At 34.3% G+C, this 18,158-nt stretch overlaps 1 protein-coding gene across 5 annotated transcripts in view; it reads left to right on the top strand.

The window, feature by feature from the left end:
• The window catches only part of LOC129745047 (fasciclin-1), a 599,740-nt gene that overhangs the window by 490,195 nt on the left and 91,387 nt on the right, over positions 1-18,158 (top strand). For all 5 annotated transcript variants that reach the window (XM_055737873.1, XM_055737889.1, XM_055737896.1 and 2 more), the window contains one exon: positions 6,442-6,602. In XM_055737873.1, the coding sequence (XP_055593848.1) occupies positions 6,442-6,602 (161 nt within the window). The remainder of the gene's footprint in view (positions 1-6,441; positions 6,603-18,158) is intronic.

Genomic DNA, 18,158 nt, shown 5'->3' on the forward strand with positions numbered 1-18,158 from the left:
TTTAAAATTAAGGGTACATTTCCGAGTATTTTGAAGCTTCTTATGTTGCGATAGCTAATCAATCTTTAAAATTTAAAGAATCAAAATTATTGTCATTTTCAATTAATGTTTAACAATTTGTACGTTTATTTTCAAAATCAATAACGTTTATAGATTTTTTTTACTCTCAGATCCAAAATAAAACTTGAAAATTGTATGAACGGAACAACATCAGACCTTCAAATTCTTTTAAAACATGTGTTAAAATCTAAAATATTAACCATGTATAATGAATTTGAATGTTTTGATAAAAAAGTGTTTAAATTTGAACTGTTAAATGTCAACTGTTGTGAATATTTAAGCTACATTTAAGAAATAAATTATGAGATAAATCAGATAAAATCTCTAGAAACATTTTCTTTTCATTAATTCTGTTGAAAACGAGAATTTCTAATATAAAATCTTTAATTAGTAGTATGTTATGGAAATTTGAAAAATTTATCAATTATTCGAAAGATTACAAGAGCAAAAAACAAATTGTTAAAATGCAAGTTTTTTCACCTTTGTATCCATGATTTCATTGAATTTTTCGATAAAAATTTCCTGGTTTATAGGTTTTGCGCAATGATATTACCTGTACAATTTTATTGCATAAATGCTTTCGTGCAATTTATTCCAATTTATTTTAAGAATCTTTTTTTAATTTTTCAATATTTGATCTCCGAATTTTGAAATATGGTTAAGCTTGATGCGATTTGAAAAAAAAATAATAAAATTTTCGAAAAAAAGCTCTTTATTCATTATTATTCATTACTAGCTGACTCGGTGTTGTTTACAACACCTTCATAATATCCATAAAATGTGTGAAATAAATTTCATTAATTCCATTTAACAATCAGAGCTGTAACACCAAATTAGAATTGCAATACAAAGAAGATTAGGTTCTCTGACTTGATTTTTTTTAAACTCAATCTGAAATTGTTTTTAATCATTATTTTAAATCTTATATAAAAACTGGTTTTTTTGCTTCTCTTCCTTGCAATACGGGGAGGTTCGACAAACTGCCCTAAACATTTTTTTTTCGTAACCAAACAACGTCAACTGTCACATATGGCTCCATTTGCTCGATCAGTTTTCAGGTTATGCATACCTTCCTTCTATCCGTTTCTCCTCTAAATGAATGAGGGGTCTTCAACTTAAAAAAAATCGCTAATGGTTTCTATTGCTGAAAAAGTTTTTAAATTATGTTCAAATTTCTGAGTTTATATTTCTGTTTTAAAATTGATAGATTTATTATGAATTCTTCTATGGAAGACTGAACCAAGCTCTGTTTGTTTGATTTTTTAATTGAAATTTAGAATGATTGATTCCTGTTTCATTTTTATCACGTATCATCCTTAAATTGAATTCTGATTTGAGTTCTCATTCCGAATTCATGTTCTTCATTGCAATGTTGATTTCGAAGAACAAAAAAAACTTTAGTGTTTTTTTTATTTTATCTTTTCTTTAATTTGATAGTAGGTATTTATTTGTAATGCAGCTCTCCGAAACTGAATTTTGCTTAGGAAAACTGATATGTTAATGATTTTATTTTAGATAGAGATTTGACAGAAGTTTTGATTCAGAACTTGTTTTGATTCGTTCCGGAAACTAAACACCTAATTTTAAAATCCAACTTTTAACTTCACATGCTGAAACCACTGAATTGTATTTTGGTGATTGACAAGTATATTTATACAGAACTTTTCCAACTACTAATTTCGAGGCATTCAGGAATGATATTTTAATCTAAATTAGCGATTGGAAGTTCAAATTCGAAACTCTGATTTCTCGTTCGAGATCTTTTTGTGTAACAATTCTCATACGATTCTGATTTTTGTTGTTGATTTTATTATTTTTAATTTGTTTTCTAATATGATAAGGGGTGTTTTCAGCACCTGAATTTTTAATGTTTATCTTCATTTGGCAATATCAATGTGTTCATAAAATAAAAATTTATTTTTCCTGTTTTCCTTTTTTTCGACTTTTATCGACTTGTTATTTTAAGGTTTTCGTTGTAACATAATGTTAATCAGGAAAAAAGCTTGTTTTTGCTATAAAAAAATTAGGTTTTTTGTTTACATATTTTTCAGATACAGCATTCAGAAAAAGAAAAAAAACCCTTCATCAAAATTGCTCCTAGCAATCCTGGCCTCCAAGTTTTTAATACTGATTTTGGAACATTTTCTGCTATCAGAACTTTTATCATTTATCAGATTTGATCTGTCACCAACAGCTTGAGTGGTATGATGTTTAAAAGTTATAAAATCAATTTTGGGCGAAGTCATTTTCTAATAACTGATGAACTTAAAAACCAACATGAAAAACAAATAAAAAGGATTTTTAATTTATTTTCTCTCGTTTAATGAAGGTTTCAAATTTTTCCTAGAGATTGTTGTTTCAGAAATGTCAGGTAAAATTTACAAATTTAAGCCAGTTCGGGCCAGGCTGGGAGTATATCTCAATTTTTTTGGAGACAGCAAAACGATTTTAATTATACTCTTAAAAAATATACGTATTCGATTTAATTAAATACCTCTTTAAGATTTCGTCCGAATTTCAGTACATGAGAGAATTAGAAAAATGATTTAAAATGTTACTTCTTTACATTATTTCTTAGTAGTCAATATTGCTAGCGTTCTTGGAAATTGATGTTCAATGAATTAAAGTTTTTTTTTTTTATTAGTTTGCCAACTTTATAGGATTTTTACTTATTTTCATATATTTATCCGAAAATAAGAGCGCATTAAAAAATTGCATATTTGAACCCACGTCTCCATATAATTTGAAATCAGTTCTTAAACTCCTTGAACCTTTGAAAATGTGTGTTTTTTTTTGTTATTTAAATCAGGAATCTGAATTCAACTTTTTCAAAATTTGAAATGAATTTTCATCAGACCTACTGAAAATTTGACCAAGTGATAAATTTTATTAAATCAGTTTCTTTTTCAAAGAAAATTTTCAATGTTTTGAAGGATGGCAAGAAATCATTAAGTTTTCATAAGCTATGAAGGCATATTCATAAAGAATTGAACACCATCGAGAAACCAATTTTATATTCAATTTAAAAACTATAATTTAAAAGTGATTTTTGTCACTGTGATCTGAAATTTGAAAAAAGAAGTGTTTATTTTTAAATTCGTTTTTTGTTCTGTTATTCATGGTTCTTACTTTAATATATTTTTTGGAAAGTCTAGATATTGAACTTTGATGAAACAGAACAGACATTTTGACGAAAAGTGTATATTAGCTACTTTTTAAATTATTTGAAAAATTGGGATTATGCCTCAGAAGTTATTTCTATGACATGCTTTAAACTAAAGTCGCCAAAAGCCTGGTGAAATCCCGGTAAAAGATTTCAAATTGTTAACAAAAATTTGGGCAATATCCGAGCTTATTTGGTCAAAACCTAGGAAATACTCATCAAAAATATAAAAAAACTAGAAAAACTTTTTTGTCGAAATTTATTTGCAGATTTAAATTGAATTTAAGGCTTTCAAAAACCTTTTATGATAGTTTTTTTTAATTTGCTCAAAACAATTCGTTTTGGACGCATAAATAAAAAGTTTTTACAAAACGATTTGTTACTTTAAATTTTATTTGAAAATGAGAACGAAAATAATCCCGGGCTTAATCCGGGCTTTTCTGATGAAATCAGGTAAGACTGGACCGGACTTTTCTTTAATTTTTTATTAAATATCCGGGCATACCCGGATAAAACCGTGCACTCTGGCAACCTTACTTTAAATAGCTATAACTGAAGATTGTTCAATAATTTGTGGTTGTGTTATGGGTCTTGTACGTTCTCTACGTTTTATTTCATTTTTCCACGATTCATTCATAATGTTAAAGATTTCAAACAGTTTCAATAACTCAAAAATTCAATAAGCAAAAACTGAAAATAAAAAAAAAATGTTAAAAAAAATTATTTCATTTCTACAACTGTTTCACAGTTCGACCTTTTAAAAAACAAATTTGTTTTTTTTTTGCATGAATTTTTTATTTAGAGGTCAATAAAGATATTTCCCATGACGATTTTTCTTCGCAACGGTTTTATAGTTCATGCAGTTAAGAGTTAAGGTTGGCTTACCAGATACTTTCAGAAAAAAAGCGGGACATTACACTATAAAATGCGGGACATCGCTGAAAAATCGGGATACTTTAGAAATTCTTAAAACAATTATTATTTTGACATTAATATGCATATGTTAATGTTCCTTCAGCTGAAATAGTTCATGGAAAGTCATAAAGTATGGAATAATTATATTTATTTAAAAAATTTAATTTTCAAGAAAAATTTCATCTTTGAATACTGCAAACACTTAAGTCGAAAATGTTGCAACTCAAAGAAAGGTTGTCGAAAGAACAAAACAAAAATCTGTAATTTCACAGAATTTTGGGCTAATTTTTATAACAGAAATTGTGTCACAGAAAACAGAATTTTAGGAATATTTACAGATTCCAGGGATTTTTTTTAAACATTTAAACGTATTTTAATTTTTGATTTTGATATTAATTTTTGGATTTCTAAGTTTGGATTTGAAAAACTTCAAAAGTAAGGTTAGTTGATTTTGCATAAGAAAAATGTCAAAAAATACCCAATTTTCCATAAATTTTCAATCAAACTCAAGGGAATATCACAGAGAACCGCTACAAACATTTTGGAGAAAATAAAAAAAAAGTAATTTTTTTTCGTCCACTGAAAGTTTTCAAACAGCCGTTTTTGATCATCGAACAAGTCGATAAAAATTTCGGGTTTCTAAGTTTGGATTTGAAAAATTTCATAAGTAAGGTTAATTGATTTTGCACAAGTAAAATGTCAAAAAAGACCCAATTTTTCATAAGCTTTCAATCAAACTTAAGGTTAAAGCGTCACAGAAATTTTGGGTGAAATCAAAAGAAAGTCATTTTTTTCGCCTAAACACAAATTTTTTTTTCTGAAACCTTGGTTCAGCGTTATGTTAAATCCAAAATTTTAAGACAGTTTTTATGTTATAAAGCAGCCGTTTTTTATGATCTAAAAAGTTGATTTATTATGACTTGTCCGTTCATTCTTTATTTGATTGAAAATATTTTATTCGCTCGATAGTCCTGTTCTACTTTATTCGGAATTTGACTTTTTCCCTGAGTTATACATTCAAGGGATTCTGCTAGAATTCCGGAGAAACATCTGTGGCCATTTTCATTTGGAGGCATTTAATAGATTTTTTTCAATCGAAAATTTTAACTTCTCTTCAACGTGTTCAAAGAACACTCAACTGAACCAGGTTGTTATGGTGATGCTAAGATAAGCTTGCGAGATTTTCCTGTTTTACTTAGAATTGCCCCGGGTATTTGACAGAAAATTTAGAATAAGTTCGTTTCGGCCCGGATCCCCGGAGCTATTTAACAGCGGTCTTTTTTTGATAAAGTTTAATCTAAATAATCATGAACAGTTTTTCAAATGCCTTAAATACATCTTAAAATTCGGATGTGTTTTGATGAAAAAAAAAAGTTATTTTTAAATTAATATTATTTGATTTTTTTTAATTATTCCGCAATTTAGACCATATTTATCAGGATATTTTGAAAATAAAATTGCCTTGATTTGCCCAGTCTGGATATTTCTGAAAAATATTCTGGCAACCTTAAATGGTTACACAGCAAAAATTATTTCCTGTAATATTACGCAAATGTGCTGAAACAAAAAGGAGCAGGACATTTACCGTAATTTTACAGGTCGAAAACATGATGACGTGACATTTTATTATAGGTGTACAACTTTTTTACAGGACATTTGCTGTAATAATAAATAAATCTTCGTTAACTTCCAAGGAAAACAATTTAAAATTACAGGTTTTTGTTAATTACAGGTGATTTATTTCAAAAGTTGCAGTTTTCAGTGACACGTAAAAGTCAAAAATTTTTTCTGTGTACCAATTTAATTTTTACTGCCTTATCGATCAATATCATGTTACTTAAGTAAAAACATTTGTAGTTTAAAAAATCATTAATGTATAAAAGCTGATAAGAAAAAAAAACGACCGGAGTTGAAAAAGTTCGAAGAGAGATTTCATAAGAAGCGTGATCATGAAGCCCGGATTAACTACTTTGAAGTGGTAAAATAAGAGAGGGTTGAGTCTACCAAAAAAATTTGGTCAGGAAAAAGCGGGACATTTTAAAAAAAAATGGGGATGGCGTGACATTTGCTAAAAAAATGGAACATATCTCGCTTTTGCGGGACGGATGGCAACCCAAGGTTGAGGGCATTTGTTAAGAAAAATGAGAACTGTTAATAAATCGGAAACTCTTGACAAATATCGAGGTTAAGATTTAACAACAAATTCAAATGATATCTTGACGAAAAACGACTAATGCTACTTATTTATTTTATGAGTTGACAAAATAAAACGTAAAACATATTTGCACTTTTTTCATTCTCAGTATACGTCCGGTCGAACACGGTTATTGGCGACTCCAGGCACGCTTCCGGTGCCGTCCTGGCTGAAATCGTGAAAGCCAACATTCCGGTCCGAAATGGAGTCATCCATCTGATCCACCGACCCCTGATGGTAGTTGACACTACGGTGCTCCAGTTCCTCGAGGTAAGCCGACCTTGTTCCTTTTAAGCATGAAACTTCGCAGAGTAGAAACTTAACACTTAACACTTACTCATAAAAGACAGTAGCACAAGACTAAACAGAACACTAAAAATCAAACAAACACTTGCAATTTTGTTTTTCCAAAATTTTTGGTTTTCGAAAAAAAAATGCAAGCCAGCAAACACTGCTTTCGATAGTGTAGTAAACCATATGCGTCGATGTTTGCAGTAAAACACCAAAGAAAAGTATATTAGTCTAAATTGATACTTGAAAAAATCCAATCACCATGCTACTAGTTAGTCCGGCTTGTACTAATAATCTTAAGTAAATTTACAAACGACAATCAACAGACACTTATCATGCTATATCGTTCAATGAAAGTTTCTAACAGCAGTTGAATTAAAATATAACTAACGCCTAATATGTGGTAGAATGTGTGAAGTTGTACCCATCACCGAGTCTTGTTTCGCTCACAAAACCGTAGAAAAAAATATTAATGCTTAAAAGGGTTGAAAACTTTGAAAAAAAAGGGAAAGGTGAAAGAAATTTGATGTTCGAAGCATCTTATGATTAAAAGAAAAATTTAAAACCAAATAAAATCCGAAGGGCTTCAGATTTCTTAAACCTGATTGTAACTCCAATAAAAGTAAAAGTACTAAATGTGTGCGCTTTCGACGTTGGCACATTACCAACCACTTGTAAGTCCTATCTCTGAAATGTGCAACCCGGAGATATCCGGGTGCAAACTTTACAACAAACTCTAATAACAATAATTATGAGGACATTTATTGCACCCGCTTGAAGCTACTTCAGATGTTACCCAGTAATGTTAACCCAAATCTTAGCCAGTAAAATGCACCGCTAGAATCGGATTCTAGGGTAAAGGTATGTTCAACCATCTTTCGAATAATACTCTTGAAAGATGTTTGAAAATATTCTCCTCTACCCTAGATCAAACCTAGAAACTTCCCGGAAAGAGCCGCTGGGAGTTTCTGTATGTGCCAAGTAACAAGCTGCAGCCAAGTCAAGTCGATGTCGCACCAGTTTATCTTCATTTATTCGAAACCAGCAACAGTAACAACATTTTCTCGCAATTGTAAACCTCGAAACTATGTTTAATTTAGTCATCGCCACAAACATGTAAACAGAAGTCCTTGTTAAAGTTCCACTGTCTTTCTTCCCCACGCTTGGTCGAACTCTCTGGAGCCACCACTTTCTGGTCCTTCTCCAGAACCATCAGCCGCAGAACAACAGTATCACCAGTTGCTTTTACCTAACTACAATCTTCATCCCCCCATTCCCTTTGAACATTCCCTATTCAAGCCAGCCCCAGGGGTAAATGGGGGGGATCCGATGGTGAAAACTGCTATCATTGAATCCAATCTCCACTAACTGTAAGGGCGGAAGTTGATAATTAGATCAAGTTTCACTTTTCGGTTTGCCGAGCAATCCGATGGAATTACAATCTAGGACAGATGCCATCCGTTAGCATACACATTTGAATTAAATTAAAATTATCCTTCGATTAAATTATCTACTACTTGTTTCAAGTATAAATTATTTCTTAAATATATTTTATTTTTATGATACATAAATTTTTGCGATATTAAAAAAAATTGTCACGAAATTGAAGCCCTCGAACCTGAAAATGTTTGTTGGATTAATGTCAAGTTTAATCTCTTTTGTTAAGAGCAAGGCTGGATTAAAGAGGGAATCAAGACGTTTTTTTTCCAAAATACCTACCCAATTTTGGGCATTCGATTTGAAAATCACGTAATTTTCTTTGGTAATTCTTTATTAACTTGTTAATACTTTTGAACTTATTTCATCGAGAAGTGGATCTATTGAAAGGAAAACTTTTTTCCACTTAAGTTCAATGTATTCAATTTCTTTTTTATTACATTTTCCGTGCTTCAAAGTAAGTATTTTTTTTTTGTTTTATTTTTAAACAAATTTTAATCCGATTGCAGCCAGACATGCTATCAAGCTGTTTGGTCTACGAGAGTGTGGCGAGTTAAAAAAAAAGTCGAAGAACAACCAGAATAAATAAAAGTGAGTTCGAATTGTTTTTCAAACTCCAAAAAAAGTAAGCTTAGATATGGCCAGCAAAAAAAGCCAATTTTTTGCTTTCTGTATGAATATCTCCAGCAAAATACAGATTTTTTACACAATTTTCTGCAAAACGGACCAGACCGTAGTATTTTCTTTCAATTTCACCACTTTCTCTTGAAAACCTGGGCATGTCTGAGTAAATCCAAAAAAAAACTGGAAAGCTTACCCTACAGTCAATGATACATCACTCTCTATTGATTTTAAAATAAAAAAAAATTCTTTAGGAATTTCCTGCAAATCATACATTATGCTTTGAATATGGGAAATTTTCCCCATTAAAAAAATTCTCATCAGTTCAAAATCAAAAATCAGTTTTTAGCTTTGTCGATGTTTAAATAAATTGCAGTAGCTATCATTCTTCAAAGGAAATTTGTAGTTTAAAAATGGTAAAACAAAGATAATAAATTTCACTCAAACTTTCATTCAGCGTTCACACCTGCAAGATATATTGCATAAGCTTTATAATTTATATTATTTTAGGGAATTTCATTAACATGCATTAATTGTTTAGACTCTTACTTCTGTATATTTGTGGAATATGAATTAAATCAACTTGGCCCCCGATGGCTTAGTACGGTTTCATCCATTTTCGCTTGAATTTCTATGTAAACAGATGAAGTTAAGAAGACTTTTGTTTTTTGAAACAATATGTTAATCCAAACATGTCCATTCAAGGCCGAAAAATAATACGATCTGATACAAAAAAAAACTTATTAAGAATAAAAGTGAGGTTCCTCCAGCTTCTGCTCAAATCGTTTGGTTTACCGAAAAATTACTCATTGAACAAAAAAAACATATTTGGTGATATTAGTTTAGATAGTGAAAATTTGAATTACTTCTAAAGCCTTTTCTTTGAGTAAATTGATTGCATGTAAATTGAATTTTATCTCTTAAACAAAATCAACTTCATCACCAACTAGTAACCATATTACTTTATTCAAATAACTACCAGAAAAAAAAATTCAGTTGAACCAACAAGATTTCTGTTTGTGGTTTTCTGATTGATATAGTTTGAAAAACTTTAAGATTTTTTTTTGATATCCTAAAAAGTTAATTTTGAAACAATAGTTTATTTCAAATATTTATCGGAGCTACCAATTTTGAAGCTATTTTAAAGCCTTTTCAAAACTGTTTATAAGTAATATATTTTTCTGGAATCTAAGATACTTGTAGAAAGTGCCGAAACATCCGTGAAAAGGAAATGTTTTCGAAATAACTCTAAATCTTCTTTTTTGCTTACAGTCTAGCGACCAAAGGTCTAAAGTTCTGAGACACGACTCGAAAAATCTGTGAAAAACTTAAGGGATACATTCAAACCTTATCAAATTTGATCATTTCAACATGCCTTTAGGTTAAAATTTAAACTTTAAACATGTGTAAAACATATAGAAAACTGGAGAATTTTCGAAATTCTGCAATATATGACAAAAATTGTTTCCGAAAATAATGTGAATTTATCATTTTTTAGGGATATGCACAAAAGACTGAGTCGATTAAATAAGGCTTAAACCCTGCGGTCTTAAAAGCATCAATTTGGTTCAAAACTTATACTTGTTTTTTTTCAAATTGTTAAGTTACTTCTAAATGAGTAAATTTTACATTGAAGGTTTGCTTGATAAAATTTAATATTTTGATTTGAAATGTCTTTTTTCGAACTCTGGAATCAAGCTATCTAACCATTTTGGTGCCAATTTAAAATGGAATTTTCTGCTGAAAAATCTGAATTGAAGACCGTTGCTTGGTATTTCTTTAGTTTACTAAGTTATAGGAGTTTGTATGACAAAGGCCTAGTCTTTTGCCATTGAAGACAGTGCAGTTAAACTAAGGTTGTCAGAATTTTTCCAGCACGAAACTGGGCTGGGAAAATCTGGGAAATTTTATCTAGAAACCTGGCAAAATCCTGGCGTTTGATTTGAAAATTGGCGATCAAAATCCGGTAAAATCCGGAGAGTTTCTTAACAAAATCAAGAAAAAAAAATTTTAAAAATGTTTTTCTTCAAAATCTACCAGCAGATTTCAAATTGTGTTTTAGGCCTCCAGAAAATCCTTTCATGATTATTTTTAAAACTTGCTCAAACAAGTTCGTTTTCGACGCATAAATAAATAAAGTTTATGTCACTATTTGTTTATGTTTTTGTTAAATTTGGCAAATAAGGAGAATAAATCCGAGCAACATTCGATTTTTATTAAGGAAAACCGTAGCATCAGACCGAACCGAACTATACCAAAATTTTTAATTAAATATCCGGGCGATTTGCCAAGCTTTTTTTCCTGTTGGGGAAAGAGTTCACTGCGACCATTAAGTTGATCTATTGTGGTATTACCCCGCGTTACTATTTTTACTTTGCTATGCTACTTGACACCCCTGCACTATTGATTGAAGTTGCAGTTGTTTACCGGTGGCACTACGAGCACACACATATCTAGGTAGGATCTTCAAGTGCAATCTAAGTTCCCTTGAAAAGATCCTTCCACTTGCATGTGCTGCATCATTGAGGCGTACAATTCCAAGGTATGCCCGGCTAGCATTTCACTAATGCTAAAACCGCCAACCTTCATCATACTATGTGTGCCAGGTTGTGTCACGACCGGGATTCGATCTCATGAACGTTGGCTTAGAAGACAAGGATGCTATCCTCTAGGCCACGATTTGCTACCAAGCTTTTTTTTTTTTTTAAAACGAACACACACATATAGGATCTCAGTGAAACTTCATATTTCTTTGAAGAGATCTAAGTTTTACTTAACTCTAAGGCGTACATCTTTCAAGGATATCATGGCTAGCATCTTATGCTAAAACCACCAAACCACAGAAAGAGTACTATGTGTGCCGTGATCGGGATTCGATCTCATGGACTCTGGCTTAGAAGACTGGAACGTTATCCTCTAGGCCACGCCGGCGGCTCTTTAATTACAATCGTAACGCTGTCAGATACAAACAAGACATTGTTCGACGAATTTGATCATAGATGATTGAATCAAACTTCAGGGTTGAATGACTTTTCATGACTTTGGCTAAAATTAAAAGATTTTCTACTTGACTTGACATCGGATAGCTTTTTCAATGATTATCCTTCAACTGAAAAAAAAAATACTAAGTCGAGAAAAATATTGAGATCATTACGTAGTAGAAAGCAGAAAAATTACTCTTGATTTGGAATAAAATAATTGTGTATTTGTTCTATTTCTCATCTATTTAACTCTATAAAATTTAATAAAGAGTTTTGAAGATTTTTTCCTCAAATCAAAATCATTAGTACTGTGAATCAGGGCCGGATTAAACCATCAGGGAGCCCGGGGCAATTTTACTTGCGGGCCCCTATGATTCGATTTTTTTTCGAATGCCATCCCAGAAAATACAAAAAAAACATGTCTTCAAAAAGCCAAGTTGTCTGCGTAGAAGATAGTTTCTGGTATCTTCAATAAAAAATTGTTGGTTATACACGTGCAAACATTGTGGAAGAGTTTAGTGACTAATGTTTACCACGATTTTTTGCACAACAACACACGAATAAAAAAAAATTAAAACAAATTATATTTGTAACTAAATGATTGTGCATTTTTAAGCACTCATTAATAGATCACGTATGAAATCGTAACTTAAGAGAAGACACGAATGCACAAGGATGATAAAGTGTCATTAATAAAACCTTCAATAAAGTAACTTGAGAAAAGTGGTCCTTAGCCTAAAGGGTTTTTTTTTATGAAACCTCTAGAAATAGAATAGAAAATTTGCTTTCATCGATGGATAATTTTTTTGAATTTATTTAAAAGTCTCGTAGATCAAAGTTATTTGGTTTGAGCAAAAGTCAGTTCTTTTTAGGTTAGCCTTCAATTTCTTAAAAAGAAACTTATACAATACTCAAATAAAACACGCCAAATCTTCTAACCTCTTTTGCAAATTCCAAGATTCTAACCAATGATGAAAATAAATACAATTTTCCAAAAAACAGTAAAAGATAAAAAAAAATACGTTTCAAATTTGCTTGATGCAAACATGATCTTAACTTATGATTTTTGTTTGGAATTTGGCTTTAAAAAAAGCTGCAATATTGATCATGTTAAACAATACACCGAGAAAATAATGAATTTTTGCAGATTTTTAAGTTGAATATCAGGTACTTGTTTCTTAAACAGGAACAAAATTTCATAAAGAATCAATTTCATAGTAAGAATCCTGTGGATGATTTTTCAAAATATAACCTGAGATATTTTGCTTGAATCAAAACTTACAAAATTAACTCTAATTCTACTTTATATTCGTGATTTTCAGCTGAATTGTGTGTACATACTTATTCTGATAAAAAACTTTGAAATATGGAAATTTAATTGAAAAATTTTTAAGTTCATGTTCAACAATTTTATGTTGGTTAGTTTCTCAAGCTAAATTTTTTTCTGAATTTTAAATCTAAATTTAAACCTGATTTCAAAAATTGAACTTTGAATCTGTTTCCAAATTTTAATACGATTTCCGAAATGTACGAAAAATACGATTTCCGAATCTTAATTCCACATCAGAATTTCATGAGCGAAATCTTAGAGTCCTCATTCATGAATCTATTATTTAAATTATGCAGTGCTGCTTTAGTCTTAATTCATTTTTTCAGTAATTAATTTTTAATCTGTTTTGTGAATCTAATTTAAAATGTGAATTTCGAATGATGAATCTGAATCTGGTTTTCAATTTTGGATCGCCACTTAGAAGCTTTTAATGTTGAAATTTTGAACTTTGAACTTCGAATTTGAATACAAATCAAATTTCTTCTTTTTCTAATTTCGGAATTTTTTTTTTCAAAATATTGAAAATGCATTTGTTCTTTGAAAAACATGATTCAAATTACATATGAAATGCAACACCGAAATCGAACAAGGATTTCGAAGCAGCTTTACATTCCTAATTACTTATGATTATTCGAACTGAATATCAATAATCCTAAACTTGATACAAAATAAGAAATACGAAAATATGTAAAAATACAATTTTGGTTATAGGAATATGGAACCAGAACCTCCAAAATGGGTATAATTTAAAATATAATATTCAGACCCGAATATCTATGATAAGGTTGCCAAATTGCCTGGTTTTAACCAGATTGGCCCGGATATTTAATATCAAATTTGGGAAAAGTCCGGTCCGACCCGATTGCCCAAATTTCATTGAAAAAGCCCGGATTTTGCCCGGGTTTGTTATCATTCCCAATCTTAAATCAAACTTAAAAGAAAACAAACAGTGCAGTAATTTTTTATATGCGCCCAAAATTTTTGGCTGGTAAACGGTGGATAATGTGCAACACGAGACCCCATAGTGGTCATATCACCTCTTATTCACAACTCCTATCTCTACCTCCCCGCGGTGCCGGCTGGGGTGCGAGTAACCTAAGCGGAGATCGGGTACCCAACCCCGGTGGATGCTTTGGTCGCATGCAGACTGAGAAGGTGGCCGCACGCGTCTGTTCCCCAGGTCAGGGGCGGCGTGCAACAACAACCGAGCGTCTGTTCTCCAGGTCAGGGGCGGCTCAAACAGCGTCTGTCTTGTAGCAAGCGGCTGAATTTATGAAATGCGGCTCCCGCCAGCTATGTCCAAGATGGCAGCCCCATCGCGGGATAGGGACTTTAGGCTAACAACCTACTGCTCCCGATTTGAAATTGTTACGGAATCCGAAAGAAATGACCGACCTGGAACTTTGGCGACGACTTTTAGCATGAAAACACGGACACGAATTGGAACTTGGAATGTTTTAACCCTTGCCCAACAAGGCAAACTGGAACAACTTGCTAGAGAGGCTAGCCGCCTCAAGCTTGAAATTCTGGGACTGAGCGAAGTCCGTTGGCCTAATACTGGAGAACACAAGACACAATCCGGGCAAGTCCTGCTTTACTCTGGCATACGAGGAGAACATGCTACTCGGGAACGAGGAGTTGGTTTCCTGTTAAGCCCGCAGGCCTACGCGGCCCTCATTAGATGGGAACCGATAAACGAAAGAATAATCGTAGCCAGATTTAGAACACGGGTTAGAAACCTTACAATGGTCCAGTGTTATGCGCCAACTGACGTTGCCGACTTGCAGGAGAAAGAGCAGTTTTACAGTCAACTGAACAGCGTGGTTGAGAGAATTCCGAAGGGTGACATTCAAATCCATTTGGGCGACTTCAACGCAAAGATTGGCTCCGACAATCAGGACCTTGAGCGCATCATGGGGCGCCATGGCCTAGGACAGATGAGCGAAAACGGAGAGCTGTTTGTAGAATTTTGTGGCAACAACAACATGGTGATCGGTGGATCGCTCTTCCCCCATCGACCAGCACATAAGGTCACTTGGGTATCCCGAGATGGCCGAACAGAAAATCAAATTGACCACATCTGCATCAGCCGAAAATGGAGAAGGAGCCTTCTTGATGTCCGCAACAAGCGAAGCGCAGACATTGCATCTGACCATCACCTCGTCCTTGGCGAGATACGACTGAGAGTTGCACGTGTCCAACGGCGCGAGGAGAAAGTCGGGTGTCGTTACGACGTCCGCCGGTTGGAGAATCCAGAGGTGAAAAGGGCATACGTTGAACAGCTAGAATCCCGAGCCTCGGAGCTGCCGACAGACGGAACAGTCGAAGAACAGTGGTGTGGAATCAAGAATGCCTTTATCACGACGAGCCATGGTACTCTCGGTAAAGTTTGTGGAAGAAGGAGTGAATGGATGTCGGATGAAACTTGGAGGATGGTCGATGATCGGAGAAAGGCGAAAGTCGGAATTGAGCAGGCATGTACCGGGTCAGCCAAAGCAGCCGCCCGCTTACGATATGCGGAGCTGGAAAAGGCAGTTAAACGAGCTTGTAGACGAGACAAGAGAGCCTGGACAAACTCCCTAGCCGAAGAGGGAGAAAGAGCCGCCGCCAATGGAGATATCCGATTACTTTATGACATTTCTCGCCGCCTCAGTGGTGCAAGGACTAATGCAAGAATGCCGCTAAAAGACCGAGCAGGTCAGTTATTGACCGATCGAACAGATCAGCTCAAACGATGGACTGAGCACTTCGAACAACTCTTCCGAGTCACGAATAGCGATGGCCAACAGAATCTGCAGCTCGAAGCGCCAACAGTAAGTCGCATAAATGGCGTCAACTCGGAAGCGCCTTCGCTGGCTGAAATAGAAGCGGCAATCAAAAACATGAAATCCAACAAAGCATCTGGGATCGATTGCATCCCTGCTGAAATGCTGAAAGCCGACCCTGCCCTATCAGCACAAATGTTGCACCGTCTTTTCGCTGACATCTGGGATACTGCAACATTCCCGGCCGACTGGATGCAGGGTATCCTCGTAAAGGTCCCGAAGAAAGGAGACCTGACAGAGTGCGGTAACTGGCGAGGCATAACGTTGATCTGTACAACCCTCAAAGTACTCTGCAAAGTGATTCTGAACAGGATCCAGGAGAAAATAGACGCCACACTCCGACGGCAACAAGCTGGATTCCGATCTCGACGATCATGTGTGGACCACATCACAACGCTCCGAATCATACTGGAACAAATCAACGAATTCCAGGACTCTCTTCTGCTGGTGTTCGTTGATTTCGAAAAAGCATTTGACCGACTTAACCATGAAAACATCTGGGCGGCTCTAAGGTGACGAGGGGTCCCAGAGAAACTAGTCCATCTCATCGAAGCACAGTATGAGGCATTTTCGTGCAAGGTCTTGCACGACGGTGTCTTGTCCGAACCAATCCCGGTAACTGCTGGAGTGAGACAAGGATGTATTCTATCACCGCTACTTTTTCTAATCGTAATGGATGAGATTCTGATTGGATCGATTGACTGTGCACCGAACCGAGGATTGCCGTGGAATCCTTCAACAATGGAGCAACTGAACGACCTTGACCTGGCTGACGATATTGTTTTGCTCGCCCAAACACAACCAGATATGCAGAGCAAACTCGACGACCTCACCGAAAGTTCCAAGGCAGCAGGTCTCAAAGTCAATGTCGGAAAGACCAAGTCGATGGAGATCAACACAGGAGATCCCTCCTGTTTCCTGGTAGCTGGGCAACAAGTTGAGAATGTGGAGTGCTTCCAGTATCTTGGTAGCCAGATTACGCCTGATGGTGGTACCAGAAAAGACATCGAAACACGGATCAGAAAGGCCCGATTTGCGTTTGCGAGTCTCCGAAACATCTGGCGGTCACGCCAGATCTCTCTACGAACAAAAATCCGAATCTTCAACTCAAACGTCAAATCCGTATTGCTGTACGGGTGCGAAACTTGGTGCACATATGCGGTAACGACGCGAAAACTGCAAGTATTTGTAAACCGCTGCCTGCGGAATATCATCCGCGCTTGGTGGCCTGGCAACTGGATCTCGAATGAGGAACTACATCGCCGGTGTCATCAAAAGGCGCTAGAAATCGAGATTCGGGAACGTAAGTGGAGATGGATTGGGCACACGCTGCGAAGAGATGAAAACGAGATTTGCAGAGAGGCGCTAGATTGGAATCCAGAAGGTCATCGAAGAAGAGGCAGACCCAGAAATTCGTGGCGGCGAAGTCTAGCCGCTGAAATCCGAACTGTCGACGAGAATCTTGACTGGGACCAGGTGAAGACGCTGGCTCCGGATCGTCAACAGTGGAGGTCTTTTACCACGGCCCTATGCACCGGAGGATCGGCGCGGGATCATTAAGTAAGTAAGTAAGTAAGCCCAAAATTTTTGCAGCAAGTTTCATAAAATTTAGATATTTAATGAGCAATTCCTAGGTTTTGACCAAAACTGCCCAGTTTTGTCTGGATTTGGTCAACAATTTTTAAATCAAATACACGAATTTTGCCAGGTTTTTATATAAAACATTTGTCCGGCCAGGATACGTGCTGAAAGAAAATCTGACAACCTTATTCTATGAACAAGTAAGAAAATTTTGAAAATCTGTAGCAGAGTTTTGTACTTTAAATGGGTTTTGAGGTTTTTGTATTAGTTTTTAGTCCAGATAGTTAAGGGCGGTTTACTCTTGAGTATCTTTGCTCTACTATCATAATTTGATTATGAATTTACAATTTTGAGTGTAGAGTAGAATACCACGCTTACAATTCTGGACACTCATTGGGAGTTTAACCTTTAGTTTAGAGTTTAGTAAATTAGATCTCTTCGAAGAAACATGGAGTTTAACTGAGATCCTATATGTGTGTGTTCGTTTCGAAAAAAAAACTATGAGATCGTTTTAATGATAATTCGAGAATGATCATTTGCATAATGATATGCTGAATTCAAGATATTTTCTTCAGTAGATGATAAAATGTTGGTTAAATCAGTTGAAAATGCTTCAATACGAATTTCAAGTCTAGGGTAGAAATTGGGATGGAAATTCAATAAAAAAAATCTCAGTACTGTAGATTGGTCCCATTTATGCAACTACAGTTTATTTTATAGAATTTATTTTCAAAAATAGGAATGTTAAAGGGTTAAGAAT

The sequence above is a fragment of the Uranotaenia lowii genome, chromosome 1 (assembly GCF_029784155.1).
Source record: "Uranotaenia lowii strain MFRU-FL chromosome 1, ASM2978415v1, whole genome shotgun sequence".
Classification (NCBI taxonomy): domain Eukaryota; kingdom Metazoa; phylum Arthropoda; class Insecta; order Diptera; family Culicidae; genus Uranotaenia; species Uranotaenia lowii.